This window comes from Daphnia magna, linkage group LG4, assembly GCF_020631705.1.
Source record: "Daphnia magna isolate NIES linkage group LG4, ASM2063170v1.1, whole genome shotgun sequence".
Taxonomy (NCBI): Eukaryota; Metazoa; Arthropoda; class Branchiopoda; order Diplostraca; family Daphniidae; genus Daphnia; species Daphnia magna.
Genome location: NC_059185.1, coordinates 7,979,405 through 7,996,766, shown reverse-complemented (window position 1 = coordinate 7,996,766; position 17,362 = coordinate 7,979,405). Strand labels below are relative to the sequence as shown.

General features: G+C 36.6%; 1 protein-coding gene and 1 pseudogene across 1 annotated transcript; both read right to left on the bottom strand.

Annotated features, from left to right (window-relative positions):
• Positions 1–2,242: 2,242 nt before the first annotated feature.
• LOC116927488 lies at positions 2,243–4,089 on the bottom strand. Its single transcript, XM_045172603.1, has 5 exons — positions 4,017–4,089; positions 3,696–3,959; positions 3,228–3,620; positions 2,800–3,142; positions 2,243–2,699 (listed from the first exon to the last, which is right to left on the bottom strand). The coding sequence occupies exons 1-5, from the start codon at positions 4,087–4,089 to the stop codon at positions 2,243–2,245; spliced, it is 1,530 nt and encodes a 509-aa protein (XP_045028538.1).
• Positions 4,090–10,610: 6,521 nt separating this feature from the next.
• Positions 10,611–11,898, bottom strand: LOC116935449 (annotated as a pseudogene).
• Between the last annotated feature and the right edge of the window lie 5,464 nt (positions 11,899–17,362).

Here is a 17,362-nt window from a genome sequence, read left to right as displayed (position 1 = left end):
ATCCTGAGGACCTCCAGGAAGCCATTATTTCCGTGAAGGAAAGATGGCGTTTCTGGTTCGTGTATTTAGCGATAGATGGCGATGCGTTATCTATATTTACAGATATAGACAATCGTTATCGTAGTAAACGATATCGATATATATCTAAAAGAAGCGATTTATCTATTCGAGTACAGATATTGTAAGCTATTGATATTTTAACTTACTTTTTCATTGTCGTTTCTTGGAAAGTATATTTGCAGTAGCACAAAAAATTGGGGAACAACTCTTTACGAACTGAATTGTGAAAGGTGTCTCTCTATTTTCTATAGAACCAAAAGTTTTTATACGGGGTTCGTGAAGGTCGAACTACAAGAAAATCAAGTTGAATTTTTTGAAGGGTAAAGCAGTCTGTAAGACGTCTAAGGAAGAAATTACATAGAAAAGAGGGGCGTATAAAAAATTAATATTACGTAAGAATAAAGGGTAGGAAAAAATAAGGAAAATAATAAAGAATAAATTGTTTTGGTTCTTTACAATGTACACACTGCAACCTTTGAAAAATGAATGAAATACAAAGTATAGAATTTGTCGTCTGCAACTTGAAATTATCCGTATGTGCATGTTAAATTTTAAAATCTATATATATAAAATTTACACTCCATCACATAATTTCCAGAAAACTAAAGTATAACTAGATTTACTTAAATAACTAACAAACAAATAAAGTCAATTAAGAATCATTCATGAAAACTATAAATTACATAAATGTATATATAAAGTCACAACACTGGATAAACTATCTACTGCTGTCATCTGCTACAAATTCAAAAACATCAAAACTACAATTACATATATATACATATATATTACGTATATTATAGTATAGTATAGTATAGGTTAGTATAGTATAGTATAGTATAGTATAGTATACTATACCGGATTTTTTACCCGATTACCCGAGTTTTTCCCTGAAATCAAGTGACGCCCTTTGAATTTCTCGCCACAAAAAAATTTTTTTTTGCTACCCTCCCTTTTAATTTAACTTGGGGCTTTGCAAGCCGCCATTTTCCAAGATGGCGGTTGTATTTTGTTTTACGAACGCACCTTGGTGTTTTAAGATTAGCTTTTGCGGCTGGAAGCCATGTTTGTTTCGAGATAAGCATGGCTGCGCAATTTTCTCTTAAAATAGTAAGTTGCGTTCGTAAAACAGTAGGGGGTACGCGTCAGTCACTTGCTCTATAGTACAATATAGTATAGTATAGTATTTCTAACTTTATTATCATAGACATACAATAGTTAACTAAACTATACTTTTTAAAATGTTGAATTAATAGTAAAGTAAATAGTACATTCACTTTGTCATCTAAATAACTAATTGAATATACTATATACTTAACATACAATGTTAAATATACATCCAACAACTAGATTTGAACCAAGATCCTTTTTCTAAGTAATCCAGTGCTATATCACTGAGCTAGCACAGTTATGACTTCACACAAATATTTTGCAATATCTATATACGTATTTAATAGATATTACCAATTAATGACGGCAACATTGCATTCCTACCTTTGGCAACATTAGAATTCTAGCAGAGCATTTATTCAGTTTACAAGTAGATACAGATCAGTTCAGTATACTAGGTTCTCTGAATTCAGTAAAAGTATAGTAACAATACAGTATATTTGGTCGGGTAAAATAGATTTTATCCCACGTTTATTTAGTTATAATTAGAGGCATTAATTTCTAATAGTGTTATTTAAGGTTAAGCTTATATACATATGTTAAGTGTGTTCGCTTCGTTTCCAACACACGAAATATTTCAAAATATCATTACTGTATTATTTTACAGTGTTCTGCCGAATAAGAAAAAAATTTATTTGAATATGAATACGAATAAAATGAAAATTGAATCGAATAAAGAATAACAATAAAGAATAAAAATAAAAATGAAGAATAAAGAATAAAGAATAAAAATAAAATTTATTTTTATTCGTATTTCGAATAAATTTTCGAATAAATTTTCGAATAAAATAAACTCTAATGATTTTCTTAATTTAACGATGATGTTTCGATTTTTGAATCATAAAATTAAAAACAATCAATAGTAAATAATTAAGCAAGTGATTTATTTATTTTAGTGACACAGCCAGTCCAATCAAATCAAACAAAAAAACTTCAAAATCAACGGAATCCAGATTCATGGAACAGTAACAAAACGGAAACGGAAAAAATATTGAAACAAGTCCAAATCGAATTAAATGCTTTTGTTGATTTTCAAAATTAACAGCGTTTCAAAGAATTCGTCAGATAGACGATTTCGTCTTGCAGTTAAAATAAGCGGACCTGCACTAAACAAGCGTTCAACAGGAGCGCTTGACGGAAGTCCTGTGTTGAATCGAAGAAAAAGAGCTTTAATCCGTGGATATTTGTGAAGGGACTCCAAATTAATATCCGGATCAACCATAAACAAATCTAATTCGTTCATATATGGGGTAGCTCTTGATGGGATATAAAGAAGATCATCTGTTTCAGTTTGGGCCCTGACATTTGTAGTTGAATCTAAAGGGCATAACTCTTCAAGTTTTTGCTCCAAAAGACGACGAACATCAGAGGCCAATTCCTCGTCTTCTTTAGGAATCCAATTGAGTTTGAAGCGTGGGTGGAGGGTAGTTGCAAGCATGAAAGACTCCTTTTTTAAAATGGGATCAAACCTATATTTTAGTCGTAAAAAAAGTTTAATGAAAGTTTTATCTTTATGGCAGCGGAAAAGTAAAGCTAGAACTTATGTCAGTAATGTGGCAAAGTGTTTACCTCCGGTTTATATGATTCACAAGTCCACGTCGAATGTTTGCACCATAGCCATTGGGAGCGATATCTGTCACGTTTGCTATAGCTGATTTAATCTTTGTTATGCAAGGGATCACGCATCCCAGATAGGTGTTCCTTTCTCCTTGCATCACATCAAGATAAATAGCTATGGGACCCATTACAGCTAGATACTCTTTCAAGAGTATGCGATCACCGACGTTCAGAGGTACGAGCTTCAGTTTCTTGAAAACTCCGTCAAGTTTTACTTGATCTTGCTCCATTATGAAGTTAACGGAATCGTACTCCGAGTTCCAGCGAGTAACTACAGGAGTTTTTAGTTGGCAACCTGTAATTTGTGATACGTGAGAAAACAAACTATTAGTATAAGCAAATTGTTTTTAGAAATAGCTTTAATATTAGAGAATGCCTACCCAAGTCATTGTAAATAATTTCGGACGACTGAATGCTTCTATTACTCAAGTTCCATATTTTTCTAAGCTTTCCAAAAGCTTCTTCATGACTACTTTTGAAAGTAACTGGTCGAATAGCGTCAAGAACTTTTTGGAAATCCACGGTTGCTACTAAGTCTAACGAATGCGAAGTGCATGGGATGTCCTCGCATAGTTTAGCAGGAATATCATAGTCATATGGTGCTGCTACCACAACTTCTTTCAGAATTTCAGCTACTGATAGCTCTCGCATTTCATTTTCAATGAAGTCCTCATCCAATTCAATATCCAAATCTAAATAAACCATATCGTCGTCGACCTCCGTTTCGGTGTCGTCAACTTCCATCATTGATTCGTTGGTTTTAGAAGGATTGTCTAACATTTGAGATACAAAAATAAAAATTAATTATTATGGCATATAGTATTTCAGAGCTTTAATGGAATATTCACTTTCAGTTGTTGATTGCTTCACTTTCTTAGCCTTGCTTTTCTCAGATTTATTCCCTGCCTTTTCCTGCCGTTTAGCTTTCGCAGCTTCCATGGATTCCAGTCGACGAGCATTCTCTCTTTGTTCTGCACAATCCTGCATCGATCTCACTGCCTTTCTTATATTGGCACCGTTATCTGTAACAATACAGACAACTTTTCCACCAATTTTGAATTTGTTGATCTGTTCTTCAATAAGTCCAGATATTAGATCATACGTGTGGCTTCCTATTTATTAAAATGTTAGTTTTGGGCATAGTTCAATTATAACATTTAGTTTCTGACCTTTGATTCTCTTGCAACAAAGAGCCGCCGATTTCTTCTCCAGAGTTTTTTCATCTAACCAATGGGATGTCATCCCAATCCAGCTACGGTGAGTCGTTGACCACATATCGGCAGTAAGACAGACGTTGGCAACCGAGCTACTTTAGCTTTAACCGAGTTACTTCTTCTTCAAATACATTTCGCTCATTTTCAATCATTCTTCTCAACTTTTTGGCCCCATAACACTGGCTTTGGAATTTAGACCAATGATCATGGCCATAAAAGCTGTGTCGTCGACGGTACTCACTGGTCTGGCATTACTAATGACATAATTCATTATCAAGACATCTATTTTCTTTTGAAGAAATGCTGGCAAACGTGATGGTGTTTTGGCCGACTTAAATTCAAGCTTTGATTGTCTTGTTCTTTCTCGCTTTAGTCTTCCAGCTATCTTTTTAGCAGAAACAGGATTTGAGGGATCTAGATTTCGCTTCAGTTCTTTGTCTTTTATGTAACCAGTATGAAGTGTAGGGTGTGCCTGAATATAATCATAATTAGATCAGTAAATAAGATGCCATAATCTAGGAGGTATGTTACCTTTTTAAGATGATTAATCCAATTAGTCGTAGAAGAAATCCTACCAGAAACAGTTTTGTTGCACTTCTTACATTGCCCTTTAATATTTTCATGTGGCATTGGACGTGTTTTCTTCAGTTGAGCTCCAAAAGTAAAGTATGACAAACTTAAACTGTTGTACCATTTTTTTCCCTCTGATTCATCTTCGGATACAGCTGTAGCACTTGGCGCAGTAGAGTTTGGTAAAATTGCTTCTTCAGACTCGGGATAGTTATCTAGAGCTGAACTTTCATCTGAATCATCCTCTGGAGATATACCTTTGGCAACCTCTGAATCATACTCAGAACTATTTCCAGCTTGTCTTGGTGTTGAAACTGATGCCATGATGACAAGCAATCAGCCAATTACACTTCCAGTCAAATGACTCCACGTTTCTGAAGAGCTCACACCTGTCTTACACTCACACGAGTCACACCTATTCAAAATTCAAATAGCCCTATTGTATATTAGCATTCAATTATAAAAATAAATGGCATTATTAGATAATTTTATTACCGAAATGCCTAATTCCAGTTGCAAGATTTGATACACTTTAATACGTATACGTAACAGCTTAGTTTTATACTTTAAGTTCTTCCAGAAGTAGTATCACTAATTCAAGAGTGTGCTAGTAGCAGACAATTATTGGCCTCATGACATTTTCAATGGCTAAACGGAAAAAATAACTCCAAACAAAAGAGCAACGGCTAGCGGAAACAAAGATTTTTAAACTTAGAGGAACTTTATTTTTTATTCGATTTTTTCATTTAAATTTTGGATAATCGAATAAAAAATAAAAATAAAATACAGGTAAAAAATATTCGAGAATAAAGAATAAGAATAAATCGAATAAAAATTTATTCGAAATAAAGAATAAGATTTTATTCGTATTCTTATTCAGAATACGTTTTTTATTCGAAAGAGCTTTATTCGGCAGAACACTGTTATTTTATTTCAAATGTATTTCATTATTTAACATACAAAATACAACAGTTCCAAAAACACACATTTGAAATAAATTTATTCCTGAACTACCTAGATGCATTAAATAATGCATTAGTTTAAAAGAAAATGTTAATTGTTTTATAATTTGAACTTGGAAAATTTTTTTTTAGGGAGTTCTGTAGTCCTTCGAAATCATGTGATTTGGAATCCCAAAATGTGAAAAATAAAAATGAAAAGGCTAATATGAAGACTTTACCAATTTAAATGTATTATAATTAAGTTACCTGATTGTTTAATGTATTGATTTATTTTCTAGTGGTACCAAAGTTGATATTTTTCACCATAGTGGAGAATTTTCTTCGTGTGTTGGAAACGAAACCAACACACTTAACATATGTATATAACTTAAACTTAAATAACACTATAAGAAATTAATGACTCTAATTATAACTAAATAAACGTGAGTTCCTGTCAAAGAATTAATTGAATTGATTAGTTATTTACAAAAATGTTAGATTACCAAATAGAGGATTCCTCGTGGAAGTGAAATACAAAAGTTTTGCTCATTTAACGTTTATTCTTTCCTACCAGGAGTAAAATACATACATTTTATTATAAAATAAACACACATTTTAATCTAGCTTCAATAAAACTTACATTGTAGCAAATAAACAAGAAACAAAAAATATAAAATAAGTTTTAAAAAAGTAAACAAAACAGCTGAGAAGTTGTCAACGAAACCACGGGAAAGAAAACATATGAAGGCTGTGCCCCGTGTGCCATGGAACAACATAGGGTCCTATGACTAAAATTGGGCCGCTGAGGGCAGCACATTGAAAGACCCGACGTAACGGTACGACGAAGTGGTGGTCACATTCGTCCTAACGGTCCGACACGTTGGCTGATATCAAGTTGACGGAACGCCAAATTACCCCCTAAAATTTCAGCACCTCGACTAGGGCCATTTATTTTTTTTTTTGCAGAAAATAATCACCATCCACCAACACCATATAGCGACCACGATACGCACCTTTTTAAAATCCCACCCACTGGAGGAGGAGCTGAATCACTATCGATCTCTACAACCATTTCCAACAATTAATATCGATTTTATTGTGCCAGTGCAGATAAAGGTGAATGTCTCTGTGATAATAAATTTGTTTTTGTTTTAAAACCAGTTTTAAAACAAGACACAAAAAAGAAAAGAAAACAATATACAATTTTGTCTGATTTTATTAAAGTAATTAATACGAAATTATCATTTCTGATTCGCTTGCAGCAGAAGATACATCAAGCTTGGGAAGTCAAATTTGCAACCGAAATAATAGTTTTGGCAATAATTACTAGAGGCTTGGGTCAAAAATGTTCTTTTTTGAATCCCACTTTCAGTCCGACTTCCTCTGTGGGCTTTTGATCTAAATTAAATGCCACTTCCAGTTTTTGTTTATTGACCCCTTGGATTTGTTCTAGGATTCCATGAATTGCAGGCGAAGGGTTGCTATCCGAGCAGGGACAAGCAGGGCAAGTCTTGGGAGGGGTTAAAATGGATGTCATTACCACAATAAACATGAAAGTAGCAATCAGGGTTGTTAATATCGCTAAAATAAAGTATGTTCGATTGCGATAGCAATACTGGTGTTTTTTTTCATTGCCGACTAACGATCGATGAAGTTTCAAAAAAGTATCGGTGCGATAATCGCCGATAGTCGCCGATACTTTTTACAACGTTGCCAAATTGAAAAAAAAATTCAAATATTTTTATTAACATTTTTTTTTCAAAAGCAGAAAAGCTATATTTTTAAGTTTTTATTTTACAAGCTCGACAGAAAAGAATAATTTGATTTTAAAAACACGATAATTTCAAAATGAGTATCACTTAAAAGAGTTCGGGTAGGGGTCAATACACGACCACCAAGAGAAAACAATCTCTCAACAGCAGCGGAAGATGGAATTCCGGCATTATATTTACAAAACAATGTTTTTAAGTTTGGGAAGGAGTTGAGACTTTGTATATCAGATGTCGTTTTTTCATTTAGATACTTTGTTAATTCAATGTTTCCATTAGAGAGTGGCTGCTGATATTCAGCTGCTTGGCGTAGAGATGCGTAAAAGTCATGAGGCTCTGTAGGACTGGTTTCTTTGGTGTTGGTCGGCACGGTTAGATCTTGTAAAAGGACTTCTACTTTAGATACTATTTTTTTCGAAGCTTCAGATCCTTTTCGCTGTTCCCAAGCCAATTAAATTTAAATTGGGGATGTAGCACGGCAGCTAATTGAAAGTGTTCTACATTGAACAAATTACCAAATCTCTTTTCTAATCCAGCCAATAGTGCGTCAACAAGAGTAAGAGCTACTAAAAGTTGGTTAGCACCTTCTAAATGATTACGTTTTAGGGAATTTAACGAGTTTCTAATGACAACGATTGATGGCAAAACATTTCCAGAAGAAACGTTGTGTTCTCCCTGCAATAGATCTAGACCGATAGCAATGGGCTTCATCACCTCAACATATTCCGAAATAAATTGGTAATCCGTAGAATTGAGGGGTGTGACTTTCAATGCTTCGCAAAAGCAGTCTGCTGAAATAAAAAACTATCGCTATCGCGTCATCGGCGATGAAAACGCGATTATCGATCGATACTCATTTTAAAACCTATCGCGCGATAATCGCTCGAACAAAAAATTTCATTTCCGATGACGATTTCATCGTTCATCGCGGCGATATTAACAACCCTGGTAGCAATTAGAGCTACAAGGAAGAAGGGCTTCCACGATTTTTCCAAATTAAATTCCGACGCTGTTATTCCGGTACCACCAACTCTAATTCTACCTTCGTTGTAATTTTCCGTGTTTGATCTGCTACGCACTGTAGCGGCTGATGGCTCTGGCGAGTAGTAGAGCGGTAGAGTACCTTCCTGGGGTATGCCAAATAACCATCCGATGAATAGGTAGAGCCGTTCTAGCATTTTTTTTTGCAGCTATTCGCAGACGATTTGATTCAAATGCATTCGGCTCTACTTCAGTAGTCCTGTAGACAAAAGACCACTGATAGAACTATATTTGGACCAATAGTTCCAGCTATTTGAAAAAGTATCATTTTTTCAGACATTATCCATGCGCCATTAGATTTGAAACTATTTTTCGCATATATTTCGTTATATTTATAGTTTTTTTAACAATTATGTTTATAAACTAATTTAGAGTTATTCATGACGCCCGTCAACGCCCACAAGACAATTGTGGTTGTATCCGATATTGCATCAAGCAGCGCCTCTGGCGCCTACTTGTGAAGCTTAGCAAAAAAAGGGGAAAAAGCATAGCCTACTAAATCACAGCCACTCAGCTGGCTATCTCTCCTGTACCGATAAACCCCGCCTAGTGACGTCATGGTCAGATCACGTGCTCTTCTCTGAATGGCTGCCCCTTTCGTTAACTTCCTTCTATCGCGGGCGCTCCAAATCCACACAGTCCTCGTCAGTAAACTGATACAGATCCGATTCCGTGTTGGTCAAAAACGGATCCCCCAAGTGGTGGAGAATGGATTCGTTTCCGTTCTGTGACGCTGTAGTTGCATAAAGGAAATAACATTTTGCTACTCCCTCACTGCTTCAGAATCGGATTCGTTTCAGTTAACCGACATTTCAAAATCAGCATGTTATATAAATCACTAAACGGACCCGTTTCCTTTCTAAGATTAAAATTATTAACGGATTCGTTTCAGTTTAGTATCAGCTTGTTTTACTAATAAATAAACGGAAACATTTCCGTTCAACGTTGACAGATTCGTTTCCGTTTAGACTACTACGTTTTTAGTTAACGTATTGTTTGGTTATTAAAATACTGCATGTGATTATGTTAATGCACATTTTTGGCTTTTTTTATAATGCCTATTTCAGAAGAACTAAGGGTAAATCTGGTTATTTTCATAATATTGTCACGTACAAGAAACGTTTATTGGCTATTTGGAGTCGGGGGTGGTTCACCCCCTCAACCCTCGATAGGTTAAGGAACAAGGGGAAACTAAAACGTAGTTAAGTCGTAGTTAAGTCGTATAGTGCTAGTCTGTTCGGGGCTCTGTCTGATTGTGGATGTGAGCCTGTTGTCTGCGCCGTTGTTCCGATTCGGCCAGCGGCTTGGTGAGCACGACCAGCAAGTAGTGAGGCGACGTGAACACCCTCCCCCTATCCGTGTGAGCGTGACAATATAATTAAGAAGAAATAAACCTTATAGCCTATTTGGTTGTTTTAGAAACTTGTTGCTGAAGGAAAAGTAAACAAGAAAAGGCCCACAGCAGAATCATTGACAATAGGGAAAAGATGGGATAGAGTCCAAACTGTAAAAATTAAACTAGGAACACTTAATGAAGAAAATGAGGTGCAGTATGCTGTGTTCATGGTGTACCCCAATCCTAAAGGGGATCCTTCACATTATCTCTTCACGCAAGGAGAAGAAATTGGAAAGTTAGTAAAAGAAAGCCAACTATTCAGCGAGTCTTTTCTCCAGGAAGCTGCGGTAAAACCTCGAAATATGATAAAAGTTCAGTTCTTAAAACAAGATGAGAAATTCACGAAATGATACACACTAACACAGCGAGAATTGTATTCAAACAATTAAACGTCGACACAATACAAAGGTTCCCCATTCTCTATCATGAGCTCAATTAAATTGGTTACAGCGTGAAAAAAACGAGGGTGTCAATTTAATGAATGGCGAAACCTTTGACTCATGCAACAAAACCGTTTTATTCTCTAAGCTCTAATGGTAAGCAGCCCGGGCTGATAAGTCAAAGGATCGAGGTTCGATTCTCGGCTAAGTCAAAATAGAATTTTCCAAAAAAATTGAAAATTGAAATTTTAAAAGACATTAGCACCAGTCACTGCAATATCATGCGGTTACATGTTGCATTACAAAAGTCAATGTCCTGGGTAATGGATAGCAAGCAACCAATTGGACCCATTGTTTAACTCGATATCGCTATGGTGTAGTGGACATCAACCTGGGCTGACACTCATGGGAATTTAAATTCGATTCAAATTCGAATCTCGATAAAGTCGACAAGAGAACTGAGATTAATTTTGAAGAGATAAATCGTTAAAAAGCTTCCGGAGTTGATGGAAGACGAAGATCGGTGGTAAGTCTTCACGACCGCGACAAGATCGTGAGGACTGTGGAGAGGACAATGGAAGAAGATAGAGATCATCCAGAGCTTCAAAATGAGTATAATGTCACATTTTTAAATGTTCCTCGACTTCTTCGTTAATGACTAACTGTAAAAAAAGGAGGTAAGGAAATTTTTCATGGTCAAAACATTTATTAAAATCAAGACAAAAAACATTAAACAAAAAGAAGTAATAACGAAACAAAACTTAATCCGTATTAGCAGCTTATGATCTTCTCGACGAAAAACTGCGGTATAAAGCTGTCAGAACACAACTCAATAAAAAAAGGAGAATAAAAAAATTTCTTGTACAACTCTTGTAGTTTAATATGTAAATAATTACAATTTGAATTAAACAAAAAAAAATGTTAAATCTCAACAAAAGTGACTTTCATGTCAGATTTTTTAACACTGTAAGAATTTTGGTACGCAGTGAGATCTGCAATCACAAACGCACTCCCGTCAGGGGTTTTAACCCCAATAAATTGATACGAAGCTTTAGCCGTCTGGACTGGGATGGGAAGGGGAATCTCAATAACTGCTTGAGGAATAGCATCCACCGAATCACGGTTGTTTTCCAATTCATTGTTCAATGCAACTATTTTGGGGTGAAACTGGGAGATTTTTTCGTTTCTTATGCTAACTTTGGCAAACAACGAATCAATGTCGAACATCACAGGGGGCCAACTATGTTTAATATGGGTGGTAGAAAAACCAGGGCCGTTGCCAACCAAAGAGAATTCTACCTCGGTTGAGCCTCCTGGTAGAGATATAAGAATGAAGACCTTCTCTTGCAGTGTTTCAGGATCTTTGTACACGGTGACAAGTGCAGGCTGATTGTGATGAACAATTTGCAAGTCTCGGCCCTCTAAATCCTTCTCTTGAGTGTCATCAGTAAGAATTGACGATCTTAGTCGCTTTGACGATCCAGAGGGACCACTTGCACAAAGAGAATCATCTTCAACTTCATTTGACACTAAAATAAATGTTCAATTGATCAAGAAGTGCACAATTTTTAAATCTTACTAAGAAAAACTTACATGTCAGACCATGAGCATGTTTTTGCTTATTAAATTATCCTCTGAAGGGGGTGAGACTAAACCTCGACCATTCGGGATCAGTTTTCCAAAATTTTTGGGCAGTATCTTCACTTTTAACATTTTTATCCTTGAACAGTTGTACGAGCTTTAAATGAGCGGGGCACGGTGGTAAGGTTTTCCACTTTTGTATAACGCACGCCATTTTAACCACGAAAAGTGGAATAGTAAGAGCCATTGGTCGTCTGCTCTATTTTAACGCTACAGAAATGTCAGCTTTTAAATTTAGTTTAAATTTTTAATTATTATGGAACAATATCAGAAAAAAAAATTATAAAAAGAGGAAATTTTAATGGTGTTAAAGAGGCAGTGAATGCTAAAAATTCATATTTTCGAAGACGAAACTTTTGAAGACGAAACTTTCGAAGACGAAACTTTCGAAAGTTTCGTCTACATCGAAATATAGCGAAAATTTCGAAAAAACCAAAACAAAACAAGAGAAAAATTTTTTATTAATGTTTTTATTGTTTTTGTTCGTGTGAAACTTTAATTTGTAGATATATTTTCACCAAGTTTTGCATTCTAACTCTAAAAAAAGGTAAAATCGCATCGAAATCGATCAGCGAAAATCCGAATTTTTTCCAAAATTGCGCAAGTTTCGGATCATTCATATAACATACCTGATTTTTTAAATTACTCGTTCTAGTTCTTTTTGTACTTGGGCCGTTCCTCAGTTCTCTCTTATTACGACTCTTCGTCGTCTTTCCAGCAAGTTGTTCCTCATGAAAATTTATTATTAGGTTTAATGTAAACATACAACGCTTATCTTATTTATACCTTTACATAATTAGGAAATTTTTGGCCAACATTTACTTGAGATGGTTTGAATTTTTTTTTGTATGATTTGTATTTTATTTACTTAACAGTTTCAGTTTCATGATCAACATCAGCATGCTCATAAATTTGTAACAAATTCTCTTCAACATTTTCATCAGCAGAATCATCAAATTCTAAATGAAACAAATTTTTTGCGTTTAATCGATCAAGCGCAGTATTGGACCTAAGCGACAAAACGCAAAAAATTTGTTTCAAATGGAACTTTTTTCCATTTCAATATTTTTTCATGAAATTCACCAAATAGATAGCCCTTTTAAATACCTATCGATTGCCGTAAAATTTATGTAAATCCGCTGAAAACTTAGAACGTAATTAATTATTTTATTTTATGACATTTTAGCGGGGGGAGGGTCAAAAACAGACTTTTTTGGGTACGTTGTTTGGTTACTAATATACACCAAAATAAAACATAAAATTTATTTTTGATATTCTTTATTATCTCTAGCACGTTTTGATATGATATTTTACTTCGATTTTTATAGTTTAAGAACCGCAAATTACAATAAAATGTACCTCCCTTGGCCCCTTCCCGGCACCCATTGCGGCGGCCATTTTGATAACGCGCGTAATTCAAATTTGAATTCTAACTTTTACTTATTATTATTCCAACGTTTTAAATTACCAAGAATGTATGTAAACCCAAGTACTTAAAAAAAACTCAGTGTATTTTAAAGAGTAAGCAGCAAGTGTTTTATTCATAAACAACATAAAGCAAATACAATGAGTGAAGAGTGACACGAACAAATTGTTTTGATTGTTTCATTATTTAATTACATTTGTAAATTGAAAAATACATAATTAGTTTTAATGGTATAGTCTTAGTTATTGATGGTAGGCTAAGAAGGTTGCTTTCTAATTGACTATTCAATTGTTGGTTGTTGCCCCGGTCAACCTACTGGGATTCCGATACCTGGAAAAGGGAAAATAAAAGAGTGATGTCAGGGCTATAACATTAAAATTGTGTGAAATAAGTTACCTGTTTGATAAGTGTGTTAATTTTTTTACAATGCCACAATAGATTGCCTTCTTAATCAAAAAGTGTACTTCCCAACGTGGATGAAAACGTGTTGGAATTATTGGCAAACCAAATGACAACCTTGCTGTTTAATACTAACCCGAGGGTCGAGACTAAACACGTTCCAAGCAGTCGACGTCTGCTCTCTCTCTGTATAACTATTCTAGTCTCCTTTTGGAAGTCAACGTGTTCTGTCTCTTCAATTTGGTATGTCTGCTACTATGTATAAATTGTTACTGCAATAAAAGGCTGTCACTAACTGTTTATATAAGACTCAGTGCTATACTTAATAATAATTCTTCAATAGGTTATGGGCCCAGATGTTCGCAACGATTACACATGTATACCTTATAAATTTTTTTTCCCTCTATATAGTAACATGGCGAACGCTAACGTGACTAAAGACACTGATCATATTGACCAGTTTAATGGGACCAATTTTCCGTCGTGGAAATATGGAATATGGATGTACTTGGAGAAGAAAGGGTACACACGAGTGGTGGAAGGAATTGAAACTTAACCCGAAAAGGTAAAACATATTCCTGTAATGACCACCTATGCCACAACTCATTCCTTCAGTATCCCAAGGAAGTGATGAGAGTATGAGTCTGATACTCAGTTGTTTTAAAGATACTTTTTCTCTTACTAACAGTGATGCGAGCAAAAGGCTCAGTTATTATTTAGTATATATCCACTTACAAACAACAAGTGATGCAAGCAAAAGGCTCAGTTATTATTTAGTATATATCCACTTACAAACAACAAGTGATGCGGGCAAAGTGCTCAGTTAAATTCAAAAGTGAAACTGTTACAAACAATTTACTGCAAAATTCTGATATTCAACTATCTAGATATTGGATGAAACAGGAGAAGTGGTCAACCACGACCTCATATTGGCCTGGAAACAGAAAGATGTGAACGCAAGGCTCAGCATTTATTCAGCTATCAGCTCAGAACAACAATCAAACCTTCACGGGTGTCAAACAGCATGTGAGATGTGGAACAGGATTCTGACTGAGTATGCAGAGGTCGCTATAGAGAACAAACATCTGCTGATGGCTAAATTCTTTGACTATAAGTTTCAACCAGGTCAAACAGTAATGGCGTTCATTGCATCTGTTGAACAAATGGCAGCACAGCTCAAAGATCTAGATTCCCCTGTATCGGATTTACAAATCATGGCCAAGATAATTATGTCGCTGCCTCCAAGTTTTCGACATTTTCATTCAGCATGGGACAGCGTAGCATCAGAAGAAAAGACAATCACAAACCTGACGTCGCGGCTTATCAAAGAAGAGAAAATGACTAAGCTGTACAACAAAGGGCAAGCTGATCCACTGGATGCTGCGTACTTCGCTGGAAATTTGGTTCCACCTTTTCAACCACGCACATCGGATGGCTTTCATCACTTTGCTGCTCAAAGTGGGAGTTTCCGTGGAAATTACAGAGGGGCATATCGCGGAAATGGAAGAGGAAATCGTGGTGGACGTGGAAATGGACGATCCTGGGTTGTTTGTCACTACTGTAACATTCCAGGCCATGTAATAGCAGTTTGTCGGAAGCGCATAAGAGCCGAGACAAATCAAACTCAATCTCAAGAACAACCTAACAACAGACAACAAGACTTTGGGTACTCATCCAGTATTTGCTTCTCTGCAAGACGGTCTTATGACTGGTATGCTGATTCCGGCGCCACTCATCATATGACAGATCAACGGTCAACACTACACAGCTTCGAGCAAATTGAACCAAACACTTGGGTTGTCACCGGTATTGGCGGAGTAAAGCTTTTTGTCCAAGGAAAAGGAAACATCCATGTTGTCTCCACAGTTAATGGACAATCTCTTCGGGCTACAATCAAGGACGTTCTGTACGTGCCAGACATTGGGACGAACCTTTTTTCCATCGCGTCAGCAACGAGCACTGGATCTGAAGTTCTGTTCGTGGGGGAAACGGTTCGATTTTCGAGGGGAGGAAGAGCAGAAATAGAAGGCCAACGAGTAGCAAACACACTTTATCATCTCAACATACTAGCACAGGAGGCCCCACAAAGCTGTGCACTCGTTACAGCAAAGGTGGAATCTCTCTCTACCTGGCACCAACGATTTGCTCATCTAAATCACAATACTATCCTCAAGATGGCGTCCACTGGCTGTGCTAATGGACTCGGAGCGGTCAACAACAACGTAGACCCATCTATACCGTGCTACGGATGCACACTTGGAAAAATGCATCGACTTTCGTTCAAACCCGGACGAACAAGAGCGAGCCAAGTTGGAGAATTGATTCACACTGACATCTGTGGACCAATGTCAGTGCCACCCCAAGCGGCTCTCTATACTTCTCTGTCTTTAAGGATGATTTTAGTGGGTAGTGTGTTACTCGACTACTCAAGCTGAAGTCACAACTTCCAGATGTCCTACAACTATTTGTAGCTCAAGTAAAGAACGAAACAGGCAAAGAGGTGAGGACAATCCGGTCAGATAACGGTGGAGAATTTCTTGGCAGAACCCTTGCTGACTGGTTAGCGAAATCCGGCATCCGCCACGAAACCACTGCACCATACACACCTCAACAAAATGGAGTAGCGGAAAGGGCCAATAGGACTCTCATGGAAGCAGCTAGGAGTCAGATGTATGCCACGAAAGTTCCAGTCGAGCTATGGGGAGAATCGATATCGTGCGCCACCTATGTATTAAATCGATCCTTGACAAGTACATCGGAGAAGACACCATATGAACTCTGGTTTAACAAGAAACCCAACGTCTCACAAATACGTGTTTTTGGATGCACAGCGTTTGTCCATGTTCCTGATGCCACTCGAAAAAAGCTGGATGCTAAGGCACGTGAGTGCATCTTTGTAGGGTATAGTGAAACATCCAAGGCATATCGTACCTGGGACAAAGTCGCCCGAAGAATTATCATAAGCCGAGACATTATATTCGATGAGAAATCTTCATGTGCATCACAACAAGAGGTAAAAAGCTATCATTTTGACTATCCAGTTGCAGATGGAGATGTCAACACTGCTCAGCCTCAGTCACACCAAGTGTCAAAACCACAAATTCCCGTGAATAACCTAAACCAAACACCGGAACTACCCAGGCCAACTCAAGAAACCCAAATGGAATCGCCAGAAGTAGAAGACGAATCCATGGATGTTCACGATGAATCAGAAATCCAACCGGATGGATTCCATGGATGGGATCAAGAAGAACTCCTGTCATCGGCCAGACAAACAGATCCAAGAGAAGAAATTCCAGCGCCACGCAGATCACAGCGCACACCAACATACACGGAGAAGTACAAACAGTACAAAGGTATATCTGGCTTGACATCACTGGCGTCCAGAACAACTGAACCCCAAACTATTAATGAAGCTCTGTCCTCTCAAGAGGCTCAATTCTGGAAAGAAGCCATCCAAGAAGAGTACGAGTCGTTAATCAAGAATGGAACATGTACCATAACGAATCTTCCAGAAAATCGTACAGCCATAAAGTGTCGGTGGATTTTCAAAATTAAGCCCGGCCATAACGACATTCCCGAACGCTACAAGGTTCGGTTAGTAGCCGAGGGATATACGCAGAGGAAAGGTATTGATTTCCAAGAAACTTTCTCCCCCGTAGTAAAACATACCACCCTACGCCTTGTACTTGGACTCGTGGCTGCTCTTGATCTTAACATGGTTCAACTAGATATAAA